Below are 24,793 nucleotides of genomic sequence, written 5' to 3'. Positions count from 1 at the left end.
AATAGCCAGATTGTGCTATTTCCTAACATAAAGAACACTGGAACACAGGAGAAATGTAAAGCAATTCTAAACACTCACCTTTAATTTTTCCATGCCTTGACTTATGGGCATTCTGCATGGCTTGTTTCTTCTGGTTTTCTGAGATTTCCATTCCTATGTCAAAGTGTAAATTAGGGCACTGGTATAAAAACACTGTATCTAATACTTGATTATGTTAAATTAAAACCAATATTAAGCTATATCTTAATTTTATGTGAATCTTAATAGTAATATACCTTAAGTTTTTAGAGGTATGCTTTACTTTGTCATATAAATTTAGTTTTTCACTGGGGTAACAATAGGAACATTAATTTGCCTGTATATTACTGGGAAAAGCTGCCTTCCAGTTCCTGCAAATGGCAATCACTGGGGAACTAACCACACAAAAAGTTATTTTTATATATAAGTCCAGATAACCAGAGAATAATAAAAAAAAAGTGTAAATTAATACTTCTGAAAGCTACAAGCCACCAAGTAACAGATCACAAATGCAGAATCTGTTTCTTTTTTCACTCACTCTGAGCTAACTTGGAGTAACAAACTGAAGTCACTGGTATTGCAGTAGTTAGTACAAATCTCGGTATCTTTCCCTCCCCTCGGAAGAGACAGTATCACATAATCTGCCAGACACAGAAGCAGGCTGTGATGTGGTTGGAGGGGCCTGGATCCCTCACTCTGGTTTCTCATGTACTTGTTTGCATATTTGTATAGCTTGCATGATGCTACAGTATGTGGTCAACCCTATGCTGTTTACTCTGATGTGATAGGTGTATGACCTATCTGTGCTGAATCCAGAGATGCCAGACATCTGCTATGAAAGGTGATGCCAGTGACTGGTGTCATCTGGAGCCCACGGACAGGCACTCCAGTTTCCTCTCCCTGTGTACAAGACAGTTGAGATACATGGATATATGACATTTGCACAGGGTGCACATGCTGTCACTCATCTCACTCATATGCACATAAAGAATGCAGAAGCTGTGATTCACATTCAGAATGAAGCATCTGGTTTGGTTCCCTTTTGCATCTTCCCGCACTTCTCTATACTTTCAAAATTCCCTTTACTTCTTTAGCCTGAACTTACAAAGAAGTTATTACAAATCAGGCTATTAACTTACAATCCAAGAGCAGTTAGCCATAATTTTGGGGTAGCAGAAGTTTTATTTTATACTGCAGGGTTTTCTTCCTTTATAGAAACAAGGAAACAGATAAAAAAAATGAAAGCAATTTCATCAACAGAGATCAGACCACTTTCTTAGGGTTACTATTAGTGGTATGGAGAAGGATCTTCTGACTGTGGCCTTTCCTTCTCATATATTCATAAAAGCTAAGAAAAGCTAGATATGGTTTGGGAGACAGTGACTTACACCAAAGTGTCTTTGAAAATAGAAGTAAAAATGCCCTTTGCAGTTTTGGATTGGAAGGGTATGTATTTATTCTCTGAGTGGTTAGATTAGAGGCTTTGTGTGAAGTCCAGCAAGACAGCTTACAAAATCAACAAGATAAATTTAAACCTGAGGTTGAGAATACTGGCCCCTTTCCACTGGTTTTGGCTAAAGGAAATGTTCAATTATGCCAAAAAAAAAAAAAAAAAAAAAAAAGACATTTTAGAAAATAAGTAATCTTCTGGGTAATGGAGAAAACATCCAAGCCACTGTGACTCACAAGACCAGATGGACTTTAGCTATTACAACTCAGCTATCTCTCCTCTGGTACATGGTATCTGTGCCAGAACAGGTAGATCGCAATAATGAGCTGCGACATTTGAAAAGGAAGTTTCCAGAAGGGTGGATGTTACATGGGCAGAAAAGACTGCATGTGCCTACATCAAAAATATAGTTTCTTGTTACACTGAATTTTCTTCACTATATTGCACAGTGCCTAAAAGGCCGCAAGCACAACAGACCCTGCCTTGCAATCCTTGTGCTCAGCACCATGGGAATTTGTGACTCAGCCCTAAATAAGGGTTAGTGCTGTTATGACAGATCTTATCATTATCACTGCCACTGCCACCATTGTTGAATGGTTATCCTTTTGAATATCGCATGTTGACTTACATGAGGTCCTAGTAGAATAAATAATGACATTTAGGGCTGCAGCTGCTACACCTTTGCAGTTTCCTCATGCTTGGGGATTTCTGCAGCAGTGTCACTTAGAAGGAATGGTAACACCCCACTGCCTTCACAAGACAGACCTGCTGCTGCTGAGGGAAAGCCCTAGTGTGAGCCTCAGAAGCATCCTGACATACAGCATTTAGCCCGCTCAACATACTCTCCTGGTGCTCTGTAAAGCAACCACTGCAGGAGGAGGTGTAGATACAGATTTGAAGAGCTCAAGAATGCTCCTCAGAAAGGACAAGAATGGAAAATATTCACATTTTATCTTCTTTTGCTCAGTCCTGCTCACAAAAGTGCAGGAGCTGTGATTTTTTCCACACTGTGCTTCCATATGACTGTACTACTGTTCTCGTTGTATGCTGGAGTGGAGGCTTGCTGTAACTGTTGTAAGAGGGGTTGTTTGGACTCTCACCATCAGATCCTCTGCATTGTTTTATTACCTTCTGATCATCTTCACCCTTTTGCAATATTCACTTTATTTTAGAGTTCTGTGTAGGTGAATTAAGAGAGACAGCCACCACCCATCACCATGAACAGAAGGTGTCTGAACAAGCTCTACACAGAGCAACATGTGAAAGCCATCAGTGTTGTGCCCAACAGGATCATGATGTCACTCTGATGTTCAGCACCAGAGAAGAGCTGGTTTTGGAAAGTTTAGAAAGTTTGAGGAAAGTTTAGCTGTGGCTGCTTCATTGTCTACTCTAGACTCAAGATGACTGGGGTTAATTTCAACAGTTGGTGCAATGGGGAAGAGTTAAAAACTGGTTTTAGAGTATGAATTGGTAAAGTTCAATGTATTTTCTTCAGCTTATGGGCTACCTACAATACATATGGAGAAAGCCTTATTTTTGTCATATTTACAACAGCATCAAACAAGAGAAAGCCACTAAGATCAAAAGGTTTAAATTTGTAATTTAAGGGTTATTCCCGTCTTCCTGTTCTTCTGACCAGGTTTTTTAGATGAACATGGAATATGAGATTTGGCATCTTGTTTAAATTTTAATTTCTGAGTTATATCATCCACTTCACTGCACTTCCAATTTTAACCTGCTCTCATCCAAAGCCCAAGCCTGAAGAGTGTTATAAATAGAAGTTCTCACACAGTCAACACACACAGATGCACTAATATTTTCATTACTTCTTTAGGAATATTTAAAAGAGTTTTATTTTTCTTATTAGTGTTGCTGTCTTCTTTGTGTGTGTATGTTTTGCCACTGAAATTTTGCTGGAGCTTTTGTCAGCAATCTTAAAGGAAGCATAAAGCTATGCAAAAAAAAAAAAAAAAATTAAATAACAATCCTAAATGTACATTCACACAGAAGAGTGTCCCACAGGATGTGGGTCTAAAGCTGATTTGCTACCTTTTCCCCTGCTCACTCAAGGTTAGGCTTCATTCCTCTGTAAAATGCCCAGTGGTGCTATTGTTGGCTCTGTAACTAAAAATGCCATGCAATTGTCCAGTTCTGCTGGACACAGGAAGTGCCATTATATGACATGGACAGTATAAATCTACAATTATTGCTGCTTGGCTTTATAGTAAAGTGTCCTTTATGAACAGAAGTTTTGGGCCAATGATTCACACAAAAGTGGTAGGATTTTGGATGGATTTTTATTACTGATTGGTCTTTGGGAATTGCATCTTGTCGCATCTCGTATCTCATTCTGCTCCGTAATGCAGCAGAATCACATGGGTTACACTGTGACACAGATGTCATAGCCAACTGCCCTGAACCTCTAGCCCACAACGACAGAGCAAACACACATGAATAGGCTTCACCTGCACAACTGAAGTTCATGCAGGGTAAGAAAGAGACACCAGTCCCAGAAGGCAGAGTGCACATCTGCACAAAGCATGCAAAAGTGTAAAAGCAAGAACATTCCCCTTTGTTTTTACCACCTTTTAGAGAGGAAATCCTTCCACTCACCCATTTCCTTGTCTTCCTGAACTCTTCTCCTTTCACTTTCGCATGCCTCCATCCATCTCTTTTTATCCTCCTGTTTTTTTGCACAGAACAAATGAATCTCTTCTGTTGCTCTGTTCATTATCTTGAAAGCATTCTTGACATTAATGTTAAAGTCTTTGTCTCTGCCATCTTCAGTATCCACAATTTCCATCTCATCCATGTCAATACGATCTTTATAATACAAGATGTCCCTTCTCAGTAAGTCCTTTTTGCAGAACACAAGCTGATGGTCAAAAAGGAAGAAAGTCCTCTGCTGGCTTTTGCCTTGCTTTGATATTTTGGTCAGTTCTCCTGAGTGGATCAGTTCTGAGCTTCTAGCTAACACATCTGGTCCCTAAGAAGATACATACGCGTTAAGTAAATAATATTTTAAGATCTTAAAGTGTGCCTAACTAGTCTCATTTTATAATCAAGTCTTAAGTTCATTTGTTTTTCTTGGATTTTTAGTATTAGATTTTAAACTGTCATAGAATGTAGAAAATCTCATACAGGCAAACTCAGTGAATGTGGTTCTGCGCTATTTTATTTCTGCATAAATCAGGAGAAAATTCACTAAAGTCAGTAACACAAGTTTAAGTTCTGATAGGACTACCAAAAATCCAAAGGAGATCCTATAGGTCTAGCATTTAAAAAAAAAAAAATTCATTTTGTCATCTCAATCCAGTGTCGTCTCGAAGACTAGTGTTCATGTAATACACAATGCTCTTCCTGAGCAACAAGGTAATAAGTAACAGAATCAGTGCAAATGAAGCAACTGGACTTTTAACTGAGCAATGACCAGTTGAAAAGTAGACATATCATAGTATCCTGTAGAGGACATGAAGTACTGTACACAGTACCTTTGCTCAGGAAAGGGACAAGCTGACACTTACCTCCCAGTCTACGATAGAGACCTGCCAACGTGCAATCTTGTCTATGCTTTCTAGTCTTCGTTTTCGCTCATTGATCAGGCATGCTACATTCTTCATGGCCTCATATGCAGCTTTTACGTTGTTATAATCACTGTGAAATGCAGGTACATTTCAAAGATCACTTATGCAATGGATATGATGTAATCACAAACTGTGACATAGCTCTTTAAGTATTAGCCCGCATTACCCATTTATCTCTATGCTCAGGGTCCTTAAATAAGAGAAGCCCAATTCTCAGCTATCCTCAACCTCACATAGTAGGTCTGTCCAATTCAGCGCTGCCGTACTGCTAGGCTTTGTCCAGGAGCAAATTATTAAACTGGTGGAAGGAGGCTGATGAGGTAGATTAATGAACTGAAATACTCTCTCTATAGAAAGCAATGGTAGAACTCCCATTGGCCTCAGTGAAACCTACATTTCACCAAAGGAATTTTGTTTTAAGCAATATTTTAGTGGGATTTTACTGGGCAGGACATTCCTTTAATCATGTTTAACAACTGTATTTTCTCCTTCTTGTTCCCAACGAATGCAAATGGAGACACCAACTATGTGGGCAGAAAAAATACCAAAAGCAACCTGAAACAGGGTGAGTGAGGGACCCAAGAACACGGGCACTGAAGAGAAGGAGACAATGCTGACAAAGTGGCCTGTTTTCATGGAACAAGTGTGTGAGAGCCAACACTGTCACCTTCCTCTGCCTGTTCCAGGTCAAATGCAAGCTTCCTGTCCTTATTCCATTGCTCTACTCTCCTAATTCTTTCCCTGAGCTTCCCACATGCTTATGAATCTCCCCAACCTGTAGGCAGGTTGCGGTTCCCCTTTGTATAGCATCCATCACTCCTTCACCTTCCTCAAATGGAGTCTCTGAGAAGCGGGAAGGAAAGAGATTTATTTCTTGCCTTAGAGTCCCAGCAAAACAGCTGCCTTCCTTACTTTATCAGAATGCCTCTTGCAGAAAAGGGAGCCAGAGGCAGAAAACAGCACGAGCCAGAAATAAATCCTACAAAGGGGTCAGCCTCACTGTCCTTTTTTATCTGCTTCTGTCTCAGTTTCTATTTTCATCGGCTGTTGCTGATGGATGAGCTTCCCTTCTAAATCTGTGTGTTACTCTCCTCTATTTATAGTTCTGGAAACTTTTCTGCCACACTGTATACAAAAAGTGAGATTAACAACAGGATCCTAGTAATGTCAGGGAGATGTCCCACAGGGTTGTCCAGCAGTCCAAGCTGCTACTCCTTCCCTTCCTTATGTCAGTTCTTTCTTTCTCTGGTGGTGTGTACGTTATTCCTCACTTGCTGCATAACCTATGGCCTTCATGGCAGGTTGTGCATATTTGATCTTCAAACTTTTTATGAAAACAAAACAAAAAACTACAAAAACCAGTTGGCTGAAGCTTTACCAAGGCTGTTTGTGAGCACCTCTGTACACTGGGTGCCTGACTGTGTGCAGGCATCCCTGGATGCTGTGCCACAGAAGACAAAAATGGGTATTATGGGCGGAAGGTGGCATGACCTTGCTGTCACTTCATCTGCAGGTTTAGTAGCTCAACAGATACTTACGTTAGTAATTGTTATTGCAGGACTTCCCAGGTAACCACAGAACTGAATGGAGGCATTTTGCACCTGAACGTCAGTACTTCATATCCTTTACACAACAGCCCCTGGCAAAAATCCCTTCATCTCCAAGAGGAGTTTTCTCAAGGTTAAAGAAGTGCAGACTTTGGCTTAGGAAGCATTGCCTCGGGCTGCATTTGGACTCTGAGCACAGGGTCGCAATAGAACATTTTCCTTGTAATTGTACAAGGTAAAAATGCAGACATTTAAAGATAAAATGTTAATTTAATCAAAGAGTTAATCAGCTCAGGGCTATACTAGAAAGGCTAATAACCTGCGACTTAAATTCTTAGTCACCCCAGCTGAAAATCAATATCCGGACTTCACTGCAAAGACAATTTTTATTGATAATAAATTTCTTAAAAAAAATCACTTTCAAACTTGCTCAAACTGGGTTTTTTTTTAAGGCCCTCCTTACCTTTTCTTGTGCCCACCACATTTATGCAGCTTCCCCCTTTCTTCTGTGGATTTTCTTCTCCTTCATTTCTTTGACACGTTGGCTTTTTTTCACTCTGATTTACACATCCCTCCCTGCTGTTTCAGTACATTTTTCCTTTTCTTCTCCCTCCTTCACTTATGCTTTATTGTGTATTGCATCCTGTCAGTCCCCTGTGCTACACTTCAGATACTGTTTTGCTTAATATTTGTGATGGTTCCAAGATGCCCATCTGGTAAGCAGCTTGCTGTCTACAGTAGTCAATGAGAGTTTTGTTCCTGATCTCAAAAGCTTCAATGCTTGAGTTATTATGTGTTATTACAATTATAAGACTGGTCTTTTTCATTCTCTCACCTGTGCTCCTGAGTGGTGTATTTGAGCAATTCTGCAAGCTGCAAAGGATATTTGCAGATTTTCTGAACAGGCGTGAGAAGAAAACCATCAATGGCAATGTCAATCATCTGCTGAAGCAAGCGACAGGCCTCAAAGAAGTGACGGTATTTGCCCTGTTTCATTAGTTTGGAAAGTTCAATGCAGGCGCTGGGATGATTGTTACAATACTCTGAATAAATAGCAAAGCCATCTTGCTATAACAAAAAAAGAAAAAAAAAAAAGTCAGAGCTTTAACTTAAGTATTTGTCTATAAAAGAGGAAAGATACTTTTGTAACATCTATTATATCTAATTAGATTAATTAATCCATTCCCTATATTGTTTCCAGGCTGATCAGCCTTGAAACTATGCAGAAATTTACTTTGCAACTGTCAAACTATGTACCTTCTTTGTAAGAACATCGAAATAGAGGCCTCCATTGAGTCAGTGTAATCAAACCCATTTTAAGAAGTACTTTTCTTTGTGGAAGACAGCTATAGACTTAGCTAGTGTCTATCATGAACCACCGCCTCCTTCCCCGCCACCTTCTTTCCTTGTTTTCTTTAGGAAGTTTTTGCATGACCAATATGAGATCCCTGCAAATACTCCAGCTCATCTGTGATCATTACAGTTTTGAAAAGGCAACTTAAAATGGTATACAAAGTTACATGCTTGCTAAAGATGAGGAGAAATTTAAAACATTTAAATGCTATCTATACATAGTTTAGTATTTGACAAGCACTTGTTACTAAAATTCCCTCCTAATAAGGTAACTTAGCATTTTCTTATCACATTTTGTTAATGTCATAAAAACCTTTGCAACATACATGTTGAAGAAAACATGACCCTATTTCACTTAGATGAGGTTCCTCTTTGTTGTATTGTTTCTCAAGATCCTTCAGAAACTTCCTTTGGAACTTGTAAATATCTTCAATATTTCCAAAAATGGTGCTTAACTGAGCTGCAGTGAACATTCCTGTATGTTTGCGACACTGCCGAATATAACCCTGGAAATGAAGTAAAAAAACCTCTTTAGTTTGAAGATGTGAAAACAGGTTCTACCCTGAACAAGCCCATCTGAGCTGGCAAAACCTACCTACAGGCAGGTGAGTAGTTTCCCAGCCACACACAAAAACACAGACGTGCAATTTCAGACTTGCATCTGAAATGTTTACACACTGATTCTTGCAGTCCAACTTCTGTCTCACAGTGCTGTAAATTAATCAGGGAATCAGAAACCTGCAGAGTGTGTAAAACCCATTCACACCTCCTTATGACTACCCACCAAGCTGGAGGTGAGCCTGATACAAGGCCCCATGCATGCTACTACTTTAACTGCTGCGGTTTGTCATAGCAATTTCTCTGTGTCGTAACAGTTTTTCTCTGTGCAGATAAGAAGAAACCCTAAACCAATTAATATAAAAACTATTTCTGCTAGGGCTAAAGTACTGGTTCCTTAACCAGTAGGTAAGTAGGGCACAGTCTAAGACAGAGAAGCAAAATGAAGAACATACTATAATGCACTCAGAATGCTGCTGTTTGGTAAAATCCATATGGTATTGTCAGGAGGTAACAGTATTAGCAATACCACACATAAAAATACAATCTCTTTTCCAGTTTTCTTCTCTTTACTTGTAAGAACATCACAGGGGTCCAGTTCACTTTATTCGTAGCCAGTGTTAAGCAGATACACAACTGTGTCCTCCAGTTTTAAAACATCCTCAAAGCAGATTCTGCTCTGCCGTCAGTAACCAACATTAGATGGCACTGGTGTACACAGAGCTAAGGAGCAAAGGTACCATCAGGGGCCTCTCAGGGCTGAAACACGCAGCAGTCGCTACCAGCACATCCTCAGGTACCTCCTCCACGATGCTGAGCGTGGCAAGGAGGATACAGTGCAGGGGCTGAATATCCAGGAATAGCTGCTGTGCTCATACTCTCGTATCAGTTATGGTACTGGGGTACAGATGAGCATGAAGGTTAACTGGTGTGATAGAGGTTATCTGCCAGGCTCCTCCATTTGGCTGCTTTCAGGCACGTCTCCCCCAAAGCTTTGGGAGCAGACAGCTGTAAAAAGCCTTGCAGTTGCTCCAGTGAGGTTTACCAGCAAGCAACCTTGAATATTCCTGGTGCTGTTATGAATATTCCTGTCTCTTCCACAGCCATCTGCTCTGAGAGCTGTGCAGTGGCCATGCTGCAAGCCAACTACCACATTTATTAGTTACGAGGATAACTCCAACAAGGAACACTAATTCCTGTGCAGCTCTTGTAATGTGGACTGCAGACACTTCCTGAATGTAAAATGTTTTTCTAGGTATACTGCAGCATCATAATCCTGACTGCACCAGCCCTAGTGATTCATTCTAATGCAGAGCTTGTAAATTTGGATTACTATCTGCAGTAGTTTTTCTTACTTTAATATAGTCTTATAGCCTTTTTTACTTGAATATAGTCTTACTTGACTATAGTCTTGAATATATTTTCAGCCTTATATCCTGCTTGCACAACCCTACAGATTCACCCTGAGGAAAGCAGACCATTTCTACCCCACATGTTGAACATGGAGCATCACTTCTCCACTTGGAAAAGGTGTGTTTGCTCTCTTGCACTAAACTTGGAGGCATGTCAGACTTAAAAAAAGAGGTATAGAATATATGTATTAGAGAAAATTAATTCTTAATATCAGTCTAAGAATTAATAGATCAGTAAAATATGAAAGTCATATCCTAGAACTCAGCTAACCATGGTAGCGACACAGCTTCGTGTACAAATTCCTCCCTGATCTTTTAGGCACACAGTCAAGCTTACTGGTTTAATTAAACAGTGAATCTAAATGACAAAACTTAGATGTAATGTTTTTAAATTAGCCAATTAGCAACCAATTTTTGTATTTTTGTTTTCCCTTCTTTCTTCAAAATGCACAAAAAAGGCCCGATCATAAAAAAAACCAAAAAACAAAACAAAACACTGCTGTCTTGTCTACTTTGTTGTCAGTGAAAGAATCTAATGATGACTGGTGGACTAAAGGATGACAATGTGACAAACAACAGAGACAGAGCTAGCAAACTAGGGGTACCAAGAATATTTTTGTAGGTTGCTTAGCACCCTTCCAGCTACTAACCACAAATTCAAGTCAAATACAGGTCAAATGTGTCACAGTCCACGTCAGAAGCTGCAAACTTCAGAGAAAAGTATTAAGAAGCTTCCTGTCTAAGTGCAAGCCTCCAATAAAATTTGAACAAAAAGCAGAAAACCCCCCACATTTTATGGTTCAAACAAGCAAGGTAGTTCTAAAACACCTTTAAAGACTTATTTATTCATAGCTAAACATCCAGCAAAAATCTCCTTGTTGGAGAAAACAAAAAACCACCTCACCCAGGCAATGTTCTCTTTGCAAGTTACTTTCAGAAAGTTTTGTCTCTGAACTGTAACTGATTTTATTAAAGTTACTGAAAGTTTTCTATCTAAACCAACTGAGAAAAAGTTCCAAATAAACTGGACTTCCTTCTCGCATTATTATGGAAATAGCAGTCAGATAAGCAAAGCACTTTTTCCATGTCAAAAGTGGATTTTTTTTTTTTTTTTAAAGGGAGCAGTGCCTCCTGGCAGTCAGCAGAGAGGAAAGCAGTAAGAGGACACAAGAAGGGTCTGACTGACAGCCTCAGAAGTGTAATTGGAATATTTTAATATGAGAAACCACTTCTGTTCTCAAATTATATGGGATGGTTTATTCACATTAGGTCATCAGAATGCTCTCAGGTTAAAGCATGTACCTCACAGATGTCCTTGAGATGCTTGATATAGACTCGTTCTGTGTTCATAATTTCCTTTATAACATTAGTTCTCATCTGATCCTTGTTTTCAGCTATTTTCTGACGATGTTTGCTAATATCTGGATCTTGTTCTTCATCCTGAATACTGCTACAATTTTCTGGCACTTCTTCCTGATTAACTCGCAGCTGCAGCCAGAACAAACAAAGCAAACTAGAGTAAAGCAGCAAACTTTTACAAAATGTGATAAAACTGTTACAAACTTCTTACAGTTAAGAGAGGATTTGCTACAGAAATGTTCCCACTGTTACCTTCTAGAGAGGGTTCCACAACAGGATTTATTGCATTGCACCCACTGCATATTCAAATAAAATGTTCAGATTTCTGTCCGTGTATTTTTCAGACTTAAGCTTATTTCTGACCCTTACTAATAGTTTATGTGTTATTTTGGCCAAGCCAGCACATGACTGAAAACTACAAAAGCAGACAATTCAAACACTTTTAAATAGTTCCCCCCTGCCCCAGTTCCCCAGAAGTGGATAGCAGCACCTCCTTTTTCGACTTTTGACTGATTGCTCATGTTGGCTGGAGATCTAGGAAGGGCAAAGGCAAGAACCATCTATTGCACTCTGTGGAGTACTTTATACAGTGTGGCCCAAGCTTCATTACAGGCTCTCAAAAAGTACTTTAAATTAATCCTGAAACACAGTTTAATTTTATACCATTCAAGAGTTATGCTGTCATTAATCTGTCTGAGTTCTGACTGGTGAGTTGAGATTGTGAACCAGATTACCACACAATGTTGTGACGATAAACTAAGCCCTACTTTACTAAGAAATCCCTGCAGCATAGCTTTTACCACTCCCTCATGAAAACTGCTGCATCGTCTCCATATACACTGATTGCTCCTCGTTGAGCTTTCTGCTGCCCTCATCTCTGCTTGAGAAATTCCTTTGGTTACAAAAGGACCGCACAAAGGAAGAAACCAGAATAAAAGGTGTTAGAGGAGCTAAGGGATCTTGGGGTGTGATTCTTTACTACTTTTTCCCTTGTGAAGTCATCAGGAGTTATACCACTGATGTTCAGATACAAAGATGCTGAGGATCAGGCCCTTCACTTAAACGTAATGCCATGACCACTGATGTTGCACTCTGCTACGAATCTCGCGTGACAATGGTGCAAAAGCAAGAGAGTTACTCACCCTGACAAAGCTAGCTGGAAACCAGGCTTCCTTGTCCTCATTTCTTCCCCACCACCAGTCTTTGTTGGAAGCTTCTAGAACTCTAATGACATCTCCAGCTTTGAAGCCCAGCTCTTGATCATCCATAGTCACATGATCCCAGAGAGCTTCTGCATAGACAATGCTGCCATCGCTTATCAGCTGAGATGGGAAGAAAATGAGGTTGTGAAGGACAAAAGATAAACAATGAACTGTGTATAAATTACTAGAAGATCAAAATTTCTCACTATAGTGCCCATGATTAGTCCTATTACAGGATAAAACTAAAATTTTGGATTTCCAAAAGTCTATGTGTATATTTATTACTGAGAACTATTAGAGTCCTACTCCAGAGCACTTTACACAGGCTAACGAGTTACACTCCCAGTGAGGTACTACTGACATCTGCTCGCGGGCCCTGCCAGAGACAGGACACCGTGGCTGCTGGATTCTTCGCTATGCTGGCTGCTGACCTTGCTCTTTTTATTAACACAAAACCTCAGACCTGTGGAAGTACCCCCCCACCCCGCCCCATCCCCCCATCGTTACAGCAGTGCAAAGCCCAGGACGTTACCTCATTAATTGCTAGCTGTTCCCCTCCGGGCTGCAGGTACCTGGGAGTGGCTTGGCAGAGCTCCTCGTAACTGTAGTCTTCCTCACTGCCATTGTCATCCACTAAGGCTGAGGATTCAGTCCCACCATCTGCAGCAACTAAAACAAAGGTGCAACAGCTGTTTGCTTCATCATTTTTATGATTCCTCCGAAAAAAACAATGTGAGAGGAATCGCTGTTAAGTTGCCTTTGTTGTCATAAATATAACAACAGGAGAAGCGGCGGACAGCAGAGCTCTCAGGAAAACCGCTTTTCCGCCATTAAATACTTTTTACTGTTCTTTGGAATTTTTCTGATGAAACGGAGAAATTCTCCCTTTTGTGCATGAAAAATAAAACTACAACCATTATTTATTTGTTCTTTACCCAGAGTAAATCTCAAATGACCTGAATCAGCAGGGAGGCCTCCATGCCGCTTCCCACACAGCAGAGGAGAGAGCTCCCACAGTCCCCCGGCAGTCAGAGGGAGCTGCTGTCAGTCCCAGGCTGGGTGCTATCACATTGTCACATCCCCTGCAGGGATAAGAGGACCGCACACCTCTGTGCCCACCCACCCGTAAGCGGGGTGGGCAGCCCCCGCTGCAGCCCTTGCTCTGAGCCGGCTGCTGGCACCTCTCCCACTGAGACCCCCACGGGGAGGCCCAAGGGAACAGGGAGTCCGGACTGAGCACGGTGTAACTGCCTGACAATAACTTGTCCTGATTGCCCCAAATCACAAAAAATTCTTCGTCTGACAATTGTACATTTTCTGACCAAAGAGGCAGATTTGTAAAGAAACAGAGGCCAGAACTAAGAGGGGCTTCATCTTATTACACAGCTGTATAAACCATGAGAAACATCGTGTGACTGTCACGCTGCACGCACAAATCTGCAGTTACTGTATAAAACTGTAAAACCCGTTTGGGGTACATCACTGGGTGGCAGATCCTTTTGGTGATCACCTCCGTACTGGCAGGTGAAGAGGACTGGGAGCTGATCTCAGGACGAAGTAATACTGACTGACTCATGTCCACACTGCTGGGTGCGAGACCCTTTCAGAGCAGGTTTGCCTTTGAAAGCCAGCTGCAATGTTCAAAAAGATCAGGGGACAAGCTAGCAATCAAGAAGCATTCATGACCAGTGACGCAGGGCTTGTCTGCTCTCTGTGGTCCCGGTTAATATATCCCTAACAGTTTATTCCTATGGCAGGCCCCAGGTGTGAGTAACTAGAGAGTGTGAAGCTCATACAGTGCTCAAAAATCCAATCAAAAAAAGAAAAAAATTAAATTCAGAATGGGCTGCTAGCACTGAACTGCTTTCTTAATGGTTACTGTGTCCCAGAGAAGTTGCCCCACAGCCTGCAGAGCATCTCTCTCACTCCTGAGTGCATGAGAAGGGACCTTTAAGCTGAGTTACTGAACCTGCCACCGCTGCCTGGCAGCAAGGACGAGCAGCTGGGCCCCGGCCCTGCCCCTTCGCTGCCCTGCCTCAAGCCTGGGTACCGCCTGCCTGCCGAGGTCGGGATGTGTGAGAGTTGCAAAGAGATGACTCCTGGCTTTACTCCACTCACCTACACAACTAACAGGCACACTGTCACCTATCCATTATTTACCTTATAGGGAGAAACACTTCAACCCCCTCCTCACGGATGCTCATACCATTACTAGCATCTTTGGTCATTTGGGTGTTAATTTGCAAGAGAGATCAAAGGTGATTACTGCACAGATTCACTGAAAAACATGTTAGATTTTTCTTTCCTTTAAAAGTGCAAAAATATGGCATAGTCTTGCTGTAACTGAATGTGGCTATTCAACCATTCTCTTCTGCTCCCCAGCATTTCAAATATACACTCACATTAATGGCATAATCTGCCTAACGAGGGAAGATGCAGGATCCCTATTGAAAAAAACCAAGATTTTTTTCCCTAAAGATTCATAAAACCGAGCACTGATAAACTTTTGAAAAACACCTTGTGAAACTTACTGAAACTGCTTTATTAAAAAAAAATCTGCAAATAAATAATTCATTAAATCAATTTTTAGCTTATAAAGAAACACAAAAAAAAAATTAATCCCAGTGATACTTTATACATCTCCACTGTATTACCAGTACTGCCTGCTGGTTTGTTCCAGTTAGACTCAAGCAAAAATCAGTTGCTCACATTCTGCATCTATTCCTCTATTGTTTACAGACAGAAATATCAGAGGTAGGGGTGCGCGTTCCTGATCGCTCCAATGGGATGCAAAAACTTAATAGATAGCCTGGGACTGATTCTGATCTCCTAGCAGCTTTACCACCAGTGTCAGGCTGCAGGCTCCTCCAGATGACAAGTATAAGCATGATCAGAATCAGGCCCCCTGACTGCCACAGTTGATCAGTTCAATCTGAAAACGCTGTAAAAAATAGCGAGAGAGAGCATGTTCTACTCACACGTACCCATCTGAAGGCTCTCCAGGCTCCAAAATCGTGCCACATTCCCCCTGGCTACCATGCTGCCGTCAAGACACAACCCCGGGGGCAAGGGTTTGACCTTTAACAGGTGACGGTCGGTCCTACAGGGCTGATGGAGGATCACAAAAGGCTCTGAGCTACCGACAGTGCAGAGAAACTGCCTGTTCGCTGCCTTCAGCTCCCAGCTGTGCCTCCGAGGCCGAGCCCGGCTGGGAACTGCCTGCGGCGCGCTCACTCGGCTCGCTCGCTGCTTGCTGACATCATGGGGTGCCCTTAGGGAGGAAGTTCCAGAAAAGAAACAAAAACCCAGCTGCCTGGCCCCAGCCACGCTGTGCCCACAGCCGCCTGCGCCGCCCTGACCGCTCCCCCAAAGTGCCTGAACGTCTCGAACGCAGCAAGCCAAGGAGTACATTTGTTTTTCATTACAGCAGCTTAATGCGATTTTAATCTATATTCAAATGACTGCAATTCAAAGGGAAAGACTATTTGGATGGGAGCTGGGAGTTCCTTGTATTACAGCACTGTTCGGAGTATCGGTCTATGTTATACTATACCGGATAAAATTCCAGTAGAAGTAAACAACGAAGGTATTTTTCGCACGGCTATTAAAACTTCTCTTGCTTCACTAGCAAATGCTGTATCACTATTTAGGGCACAAGCAGCTGAAGTGCTAGAACTGCAGCAGACTGCTCTGGGGAAAAGAGGGGAGGATGGAGACATTTTCTCACGCAAACTGCAATCTTAATTCAGCTGCTCCAGAAAATAGGGAATGAAGCAGGAAAGCACCCAAACAGTCCAGCTTTCACTGGAACTGACGCAGCCAGAGCGCAGCCTCATTCACTCACCGTGGGCCAGCATTTACCACCCTTACATCCGCATCACTCTGCAGTGAAGCCGGATCAATTCACACACTGGAAGCAAAGGCAGGAGCTGCTCCCATCAGCAGAGAGCAAAGCCTGCTGCAATCTGCGCTTGTACACAGCACTACATTTATGGTTTGGAAAGCTCCATAATCTCTATGGCTCATTCTCTACCTGCATGCTGCACTGCTCAGCTGAGCCTGTCCTTTAATTGGGGACTGTCTTCACCAGGGACATGTTCACAAAACCCTGGAGGCATTTCTGCCCACAGCGACCTCTCAACACCCACTGAAATCACATGGTTTCCCCAGCGCTGCCTCAGACAGAGAAAGCCAAACATCGCCCTGCTATATTAATGCCATCTTCCTACAAAAATCCAGGCTGTGCTGCTGCTCTGCGCAGGAGACTGATAGAATTCTCTTCTGAATCCCCAAACCTCCCTGTTATTTCTTGCTGCAGGGAGACTTGTTGGATAGCACAGTAAAACCAAACTACTCCACATTAGAAGACATTTATACACAGAGCCACACATTTTTCTCAGCACAAATCAGTAAAAACCCAACCCAACAAACAGAAGTGGCGCTGAAGGGCTGATGAGCCTGGGACCTGCAAGTGAAGGCTTTTCATCAGCCAGAGCATAAGCTCTCTGCCCTGTCAAACTGCAGAGAGAAAAACGGCTGACCTGACAAAGGAAAACAAGATCAAACCCCACACAATTCTTCTAGAAGAGACATTAAAATGATCTCTGAAAATCAGTCATTTGGTTTGACTTTTGCGCAATGGAACAGACCGTGTGCTCTTGCACGATGACTAAGCCAGTGCCACCGTGGGGTGCTGCCGGGGAGGGAGGGGATCTGTTCTGCCTCCTCTGTACGTCCAGCAACTGTTCAGCCCCAAACTGAACCACCACAAAAGTCCTCACATGGTATGAGCTGGCGGTGGGTTGGTTTCCTCACTGGATCAGCTGGAGACAGGAGGAGGTGCAGGCTGTCCTTTTGTAGTGGCAGGCCACAGTGACCCTGCCCAAATGCATGTCGAGCTGGCTTACCCACTGCGCAGCGCACTCTGAAAGGACTGTGGGTAGCACATACTAAAATACTAAAACTACAAACTAGTTTATCTGCCTCAAGAAAATCCAGTTCTAAATACCCCTCATAGGAGGACCCTCCACCCTGGCCCCCTCCCCACCACTGCTCTGACAGCAGCCAGTAGCAGATGCCCCAGGAAGAACATAAAAAATAGATGAGGCATGTAATGGCATTTTTCCGATGTACTTCCCTAAATTCCATCTATCTGCAGATAAGAGTCAAATCCCTCCTGGGGCAGAAGTGATATCTTTGTGTTTAATGAACTGAATTTTTCAAACCACTTTCTCAATTTATGTAAACTTTTGGGATGTGAAATACCATGTGTAGCAATTAGTATCATAGTTTAATTTTACAAAGTGTGAAAACTATCTTTTATTTTGAACTTGCTATCTGATTATTTCATTTGGTGCCCTTTAGTTCTTACATTATTGAAAATAATAACTATGTTCATTTTTCTTATGCCAATCAACACTTTTATTCCCCTATTGTCCTTTTTTCCAAGTTGCAGAGCCCTAGCCGCATTAATCATTCGTCACACAGAGACACTGAGTAGGTTTTCTTGTCCTTTTGCCTTTCTCTGTATCATCCCCTGTAAAAAACGTCTTTTGAGATGGAAAGGAATGGGGAGATGGCCCCCACATGCTACACCAGTGGCACAATTGAGCTGTTTTGTTCTCTGTTCCCTTACTACAAATTCCTGCCCTTTTATTTACTGTTTTGACTGTTACTATGCACTGAACTGACACTTTAATTATCTGCTGGGATTGCAAGATCTCTTCCTGAATGGCAATACCCAGCTCAAAGTCCATTCTTCTGCAAGCATAGCAGGCTCATGTTCTTCCATGGGCACTACCTTGCCTTCATCAACACCAAATTCACCTGCTGCCAGTGCAGTGCACTGAGTCTCAGTATTGTGAAGTCCTTCTGCAACTCCGTTCAAGCAGCTTGTGCTTTTACTACCATGAATAATTTAGCCCACAAACAAGAATTATATTTTCATTCTGTACCTCCCTTCCCACATTACTTGTGAAGACACTGAACATCTGACTCCAGTTGTGACCTGTCTCCTTAAGAAAACCAACCACTTTTCTTTCCCCATTTCTCAGTGCTTACTCACTTGATAAAGCATGGAAGGATCTTCCCTCTTATCCTAGGCCTCTATTAAAAGACATTTCTAAGAGATCTTGTCACAGGCCTTTCGGAGATTCAATCATGCTTGCTGGTCTACTGCTCACTGGATCCCTCCTGATACTTTATAAATGGTTATCCCATTGCTGCCTTCTTCCTTGTCCTGAGGCAATTTTGAGGAACAAATTCCATGCGGAGGTAGTAGCTCAGCAATTTCATTCTTAAATCCCTTCATAAGTCTTGGTTCTGGCAATTCGTTGCTATTCATTTAGCTACTCTAAAACTTTTACTGACATTTTGAGATAGATCCTTATCTAATTTGAGCTCAGGTTTTACTTCTCAGTCAGTTGCAAGGTCTTCAAACTGTCTGTCAGTCTACTGGGTTCTCACATTTTTTAAAAAAAATGATGTAGTTTTTATATCTTTAGTGAATTGTTTCTATGTTCTGATAGTTTTACATCCAAATAGCTAGAAGTTTGTTGGTTTTTTTTCTATTTGGATACAATTCAACAATCTGAAGGATGCCTTTTTTTCTTTTCTTCTCATAGTTTCTTCCTTTGTGTTTAATGATAGAACTCTTTTCTGGTGTTTCCAAATTCTGTTTTGACAGGTGACATGAATTTGCTCTAAGCATCTAATGTGCTGTCCTTGAACACTTTGTGCCATCTGCAAGCATTCAATACCTTGTCTGCTCCTATAAATTCCTTTGTTACATAAGTTACTTAACACTTTTCTTTACTTTCCCTCTTTTAAATTAAAACACTTACTATATTGGTTTTTTTCACTCTCTTCACCCCACAAGAATATTGGCCCAGACTGCATTATGGATACAGAGGGCAAGATTCATTATCTGTCTGTATTCTGTCAATGATCAGCACCCTAGATTATGTGTTTCTTCCAGTCAAGGTCACCTAGTTAGCTCAGCTTAGAAGCGTGTGAAGTCAGATAAGACACATAGCACCCTTACGGAGTAGCTCTTATGTGTGATCCTGCACACACCTCAGGAACGGTTCAAGAATTGCTTCCCTTCCTGTAGTTCTCCTGATAGCTGCACTGAGGGGTAATTTACGGTGCACCTACAAACATAGCACTGTGCCCAACACAACACTTAACCCACATGACAGCAATTTAAGTCTCTTTTTTTTTCACTGTGCTTACTGCCCTTGAAACTTCTCTGGTTTCCTTGGTTTGTCACATTTATTACCACCATCCTGGTGATCTCAGGTATCTCATAATTTAATCCCATCACTATACCTTTTCCTGTTTAGGCACAGCATTCCAGTTCATGGATCCTGTGTCACTTGATGATACAGTCAATTTGTTTTTGGCTTTTAGTTCTTCTTTACTACATTAGAGACCCTCTTTCACCCATATAACCTTTTCTGCTATTCCTACACAGCTTGAGCAATGGTGATATGCTGGTTATGCTCCACTGGTTATCTTCCTTTGATCAAGTTTCTGACATATGCCATCTAGCTTCTTTAAAAATACATTTATTTCTCCATCTTACTTTTTAAATTTTCACTATTACTGGCAGAGTTGCCTGTTTTTCTAAATCCTCTTTAAAAAACATTTTTCCAACTGTTTCAGACTATTTCTTGCTTGAGTTTTGTCAGCTTCTGCCCCATCCTTCACTTGAGGATGCAGTGATCATTGACATCGCCTGTAAAAGACGTGCTGTCCCACACTGTGTGGTATTTCACCTTGCCAGCTTTTCCCTAACTCCTTGTTTATAAACCACTCCATAATCTCTTGATTTGGATGTCAGCAGTCTGCTTTTGTTTTGGTTTAGAAAACAAAGGATCTTTTTATTTCAAATGTTCTTAGGTTCATAAATAATCTAGATCACCCTCTTTTTAAATACAACTTTCCCCATGAAGGTGCCTGGAGGTAGAAAGACCTCTCTGTCTGACACTGAACGTGGTATTGGCAGCACCATTGGGCTCTTGGTTTTTCAGCTTCTACCTGACAGCTTCAGTTCTGCCTCCAGCACTTGTCTCCTGTCCATCACCCTCTCCCTAGCACCAAGCTGCCCCACAGCTCTCACTTCCCCTCCAGAGTCCCTGGGACTGCCTAGATGTTTCACCTCATGCACCAGCAGTTTGTATCATCGAGCCCAGCTATCTATGCGACTAACAATCCCACTACCCACCAGTGTAGGTTTTTTCTTTTCCCATCAGTTAAGAGACTCATCCTTGAAAGGATCACATAGCCATCATCCTCCAGTCCAGAAGCTTTTCTGTCCCCAGCAATGCTGGAACTGCTTAGCCTGTGGTACTAAATTTCATTATGACCCTTCAGGTCCTGTCCATGAGTCTTTCTACCTCCCTGAGCTTTTCAGACATACTGGCTGCAGAATACAGCAACTGCCATGGAGCTGGTTGCCACAGCTGACATATTCCACCCACCTCCTGCTCATCACAAATATGATACTCAGTGTAGTAACCCGGGAATTTGCATTTCCTGCATATTGTCCTACTTACATCCTCGCTCTCTTGGGGTGGGGGAGCAAGGACAGAGTAGCAAGGAGATGCTGGCAAGCAGGGAACTGTTTTCTCTCAAGGAATGATTAAGAAGTTCTGTTTGTTCACTTCCATAGCCAATAATCTATTTGGGGTGGGGTTTTTCATTTGACTGGTGATATGGATGAGAACCTGAAAATCTCCCAGGCAGCCAGTCTGTTTGCATCTCAGTTCCTGAGCTGTGCTTCACACAGCCTGAAACCTACTTGGTTACCATCCTTGATGAACTACGAAAAGCTTGATGGTAGTTTAACATTGTAGGCAAACATCCAGGACAGGATACTACTTGAATTAAAAACATTAAAATGTATTAATCTAAATGCCAGAATCCACATTTGAACAAACCATCTAAATTAGCAGGTATCAGTCACAATTCAAACAGCTGAGAGAGCAATCCACCTCATCCGAAGGTAGTTTCTCCTCTTAACCTTCATTGACTGCAATGGCTAAGGTCTCAGATTAGTTGTTTAAGCATAGATACTTAGTGCCGCTGAAGAAAGGAATAGGTCTTCCATAGGTCCTCTGTCACATCTGCCAGCTGTGGGCAGATGATCAGGTACCCCACACAGCACTGGACCCCAGGGTGGGTAGCTGAAACACGCCCTAGTCCTCCAACGCCTGTAATGGGTGTTCTAATGTTTAACTCTTACGTAGGTACATATATTTAGACTAAATTTATGTAACTTAAACTTGAGCCGAATCCCACCTCACCTAATTAGTGCTGAGTCTATCTATAGGAGTTTAACAATTGATTTAGCCAAATTCAAGTCCCACACGACAATATGCAAAAAAGATGAGTTAGTTTTTAAGATACTTATAAAAATTGCTGTACTGTGATAAACAGGTAACCTCTTTAATATAATTTAAAACTTGTAACTCTTTAAGCACAAGAGTAGCAATGTAAGTCTCAAGGGATGTTTCCCTTATGTGTTGGCTGTTATTCTGTCTCCTACTGTACGGTGATTTACTGTCTCGTAACAGCTATTTTTCTAAAAATTTACATCTCTAATTCTATCTCCCATTGTTATAAAAGTAGACATGCAATGTATTAGGCTTTAGCAAGTAACTAAAATAAGATATCACTGGTTTTCAGTGCTTGGGTTTAGAATTTCTTTCTATAATAAAGGGCTTTTGTGCTATCAAATTTCACTGTACATGAGCAAACAAAAAACTCTCACATGATCAAAGACAAGGAAATGCCTTGTGAATTTAAGTTTTTTTAGAATGTGTGACACTAGTCACTTTATTATTTTCTGCTGGACCTACTTAACGGATCTTTGCAACTGCTCTCAAACTGCGAAGTCCATGATACTCCCCACTTGCCTTCAGGGCTTTGATTTCAGAAGCTTTTCCTGGTCAGCTTCTATCTTTATTATAATGAGTGATGAAAGTCACATCTAGCATAATCAATATTGCTTTGGCTTCATTGCCTTGAAAAGTGGCAGCAATCCTGCTTTGTGTATTTGTCACCCTGATGCTTACATTTACGAGACCAGTTATTCGAAAGCTAAATACCTGGAAAGATACTACTCTCAGGCAGTTGTCTAGGTAACTAATGTTATTTCATGTGGTTTCCAAACACGAAATGGAAAGGATAACTAAAAATAGAAAAAGAATTCCTGCTCTATGATACTTAAAGAGTCTTTTTTTTAAAAAGCTAGTTCATGGCAAACCCGTTATTCTCTGAGTAGTCCTGGAACCAGGGACTGAGATACAACATAATCTCAGCAAGGTCAGAGCATTTAGATATCTAATTTACTTTGATATCTAATCTGGATCATTAAGTATACTGAGATACATACAGCAAGGACACACTCCAGACACAGGTTTTAAAGTAGTTCCCAATATTTTACTACAATATAAATTAAAAAGAAAATATTAATATAGTACATATAGTGTATCTCACTGCTATGGTTAGAAATTCTCAAGTCTCTTCTTTGGAGAGCACCTTCTGAAGAAAACAGTCATGATCTGTTGAAGACTGGAAAATGCAGTTTTAATATGTTCTTATATAAATTAATTTGTAATTGAGGGATTTTTTTGAGCAGACTTTGGACATAATTGCAGTTAAGCTTATCTTAGAACCAGAAAAATGAACTACTGACTAGTAAAGATATGTATCATTTTAATAAAGAAACATTGAAAATGCTATTTGTTAAGTTTCCTACTTCAGTCATGGCAAGCCCTGATCCAGACACCTTTAGTTATCCTCTCCATAGAGAGGCAGAGTGAAGGTTCCCAACAGTGCTTTGTTCACTATTAACAGTGAAGGAAATAAAGTGAAAATTTTGCTTTTACGTCCAACCCTTGCCAGTGAAACACGAATAACTGTTCAGATTATGCTCACAGAGGTCTGGAAAAACACAAATGGTATTAACCCAGGTTTTTCTGGTCCCACTTGCCAGGAAATGTTCCACTAATACTAGATATTACTTTCTATTAACTCAGGATAGCATTGCATGGTAATAGTAAACAATTACAGAAAAAAGTACATCAGGCACATCAGAGAGTCTGATAAAGGGCAATGCTTCCAAAAAGGCAATATTTTCCATGATCCTGTCCATCATGTAACCGAACCCTGGCTGGGCTACACTCACCACTGAGTAAGCAAATGCAACTGCATATAGTTCTCTGAAACAAGCTGCTTAATTATTTAAGGCTTGCCTATCTAGGTAGTTACACTGAATGCATGGCAAACAGAAAATTAAAAATACATGTGTGGTGTGGCTATGGTTTGGGTATGAACTCAAGCATATTGGACCTTACTTCCTTCATATTCTATTAGTATCTTCCTGCAAGTATGTGAATACAGGACTGCAAGAAGAATAAACCATAGCAATGTCAAACAGTAGATGTAAAAAACAAGTTTTACATGAATACAGCAGCTTCTATTGAGAAACTCACAAAATAAAGCAAATTAGCCAGGTACTGCTTTGTCACTGAGCTGGTTTGCACCCTTTTTGTGTTCCACACTATAACCTACTTCCTGACAACGCTGGGGTATGAAGTTGAGATCTAGAAAGTTAAAAAGACTTGCCCATCTTACCATTAGATGTTCTCATCTGCCGCCTTCGCCCAACCCGGTCCAGGCCGATGGGGGTACTTTGTGAAAAGGTGAGTGGCCGGAACCTGGCTGAAACAGCTTTGTAAGGGGGTACTTGGTGCGCTGGAACGGGTGGCCGTGTTACAGGCTACAGAGAAAACAGGAAAATCCAGTATTAGTAAAGCTACCAGCAAGTCCAACTGAGCAAAACTCAGGTATGAAGTAAGGTTTCTTCAGATAGTCCAGCTAACTACAGGGCCAGTAAAATCCCCTACTTTGAAGTGACCTCGCTTAAACTCTGCATACCATATCCACCAGCATGCAGAAAATATTTTATTACATTATAGTTCTCTGTTACATTAAAAACTCTGTAGCCTTCTATTATGATCAGACATGGTCTATATTTTTCATTTTGTAATACTCTGTGCCCAAATGCTCTGGGATCTACACTGCTTTGAGAACAGGCTGCACGATGCTGCCTGGTGTTGTAAACACGCATCTGAAGGCAAAACCAAAGCGAAAGAATGACCAGAAATGCTACGGCTGGAAGTCGTGTTCATTCTCTGGGACACTTGCTTTCTTCAAATGAATGTATTGATTTTAAGTAAAATATACATATTTTTTAAATAATTGTCTAAATGATCCTCTGCTCTGAAGATCCCAGGAGTCT

At 41.2% G+C, this 24,793-nt stretch overlaps 1 protein-coding gene across 3 annotated transcripts in view; it reads right to left on the bottom strand.

The window, feature by feature from the left end:
- The window catches only part of SPATA13 (spermatogenesis associated 13), a 43,549-nt gene that overhangs the window by 1,326 nt on the left and 17,430 nt on the right, over positions 1-24,793 (bottom strand). The window contains exons 3-11 of one of the 3 annotated variants that reach the window (XM_010087077.1): positions 24,127-24,271; positions 13,016-13,152; positions 12,424-12,603; positions 11,225-11,410; positions 8,279-8,458; positions 7,435-7,667; positions 4,993-5,122; positions 4,082-4,454; positions 75-153 (exon numbers count right to left, since the gene is read on the bottom strand). In XM_010087077.1, coding sequence (XP_010085379.1) covers positions 75-153; positions 4,082-4,454; positions 4,993-5,122; positions 7,435-7,667; positions 8,279-8,458; positions 11,225-11,410; positions 12,424-12,603; positions 13,016-13,152; positions 24,127-24,271 — 1,643 coding nt within the window. Of the gene's footprint in view, positions 1-74; positions 154-4,081; positions 4,455-4,992; positions 5,123-7,434; positions 7,668-8,278; positions 8,459-11,224; positions 11,411-12,423; positions 12,604-13,015; positions 13,153-15,467; positions 15,523-24,126; positions 24,272-24,793 lie in introns of those variants that run through there. The other 2 variants (XM_010087078.1, XM_010087079.1) reach the window with 2 other exon arrangements.

The sequence above is a fragment of the Pterocles gutturalis genome, unplaced genomic scaffold, assembly GCF_000699245.1.
Source record: "Pterocles gutturalis isolate BGI_N339 unplaced genomic scaffold, ASM69924v1 scaffold42646, whole genome shotgun sequence".
In the NCBI taxonomy this organism is placed as follows: domain Eukaryota; kingdom Metazoa; phylum Chordata; class Aves; order Pterocliformes; family Pteroclidae; genus Pterocles; species Pterocles gutturalis.
The sequence above is the reverse complement of the archived record's forward strand: the minus strand, read 5'-3'. Positions and strand labels throughout refer to the sequence as shown.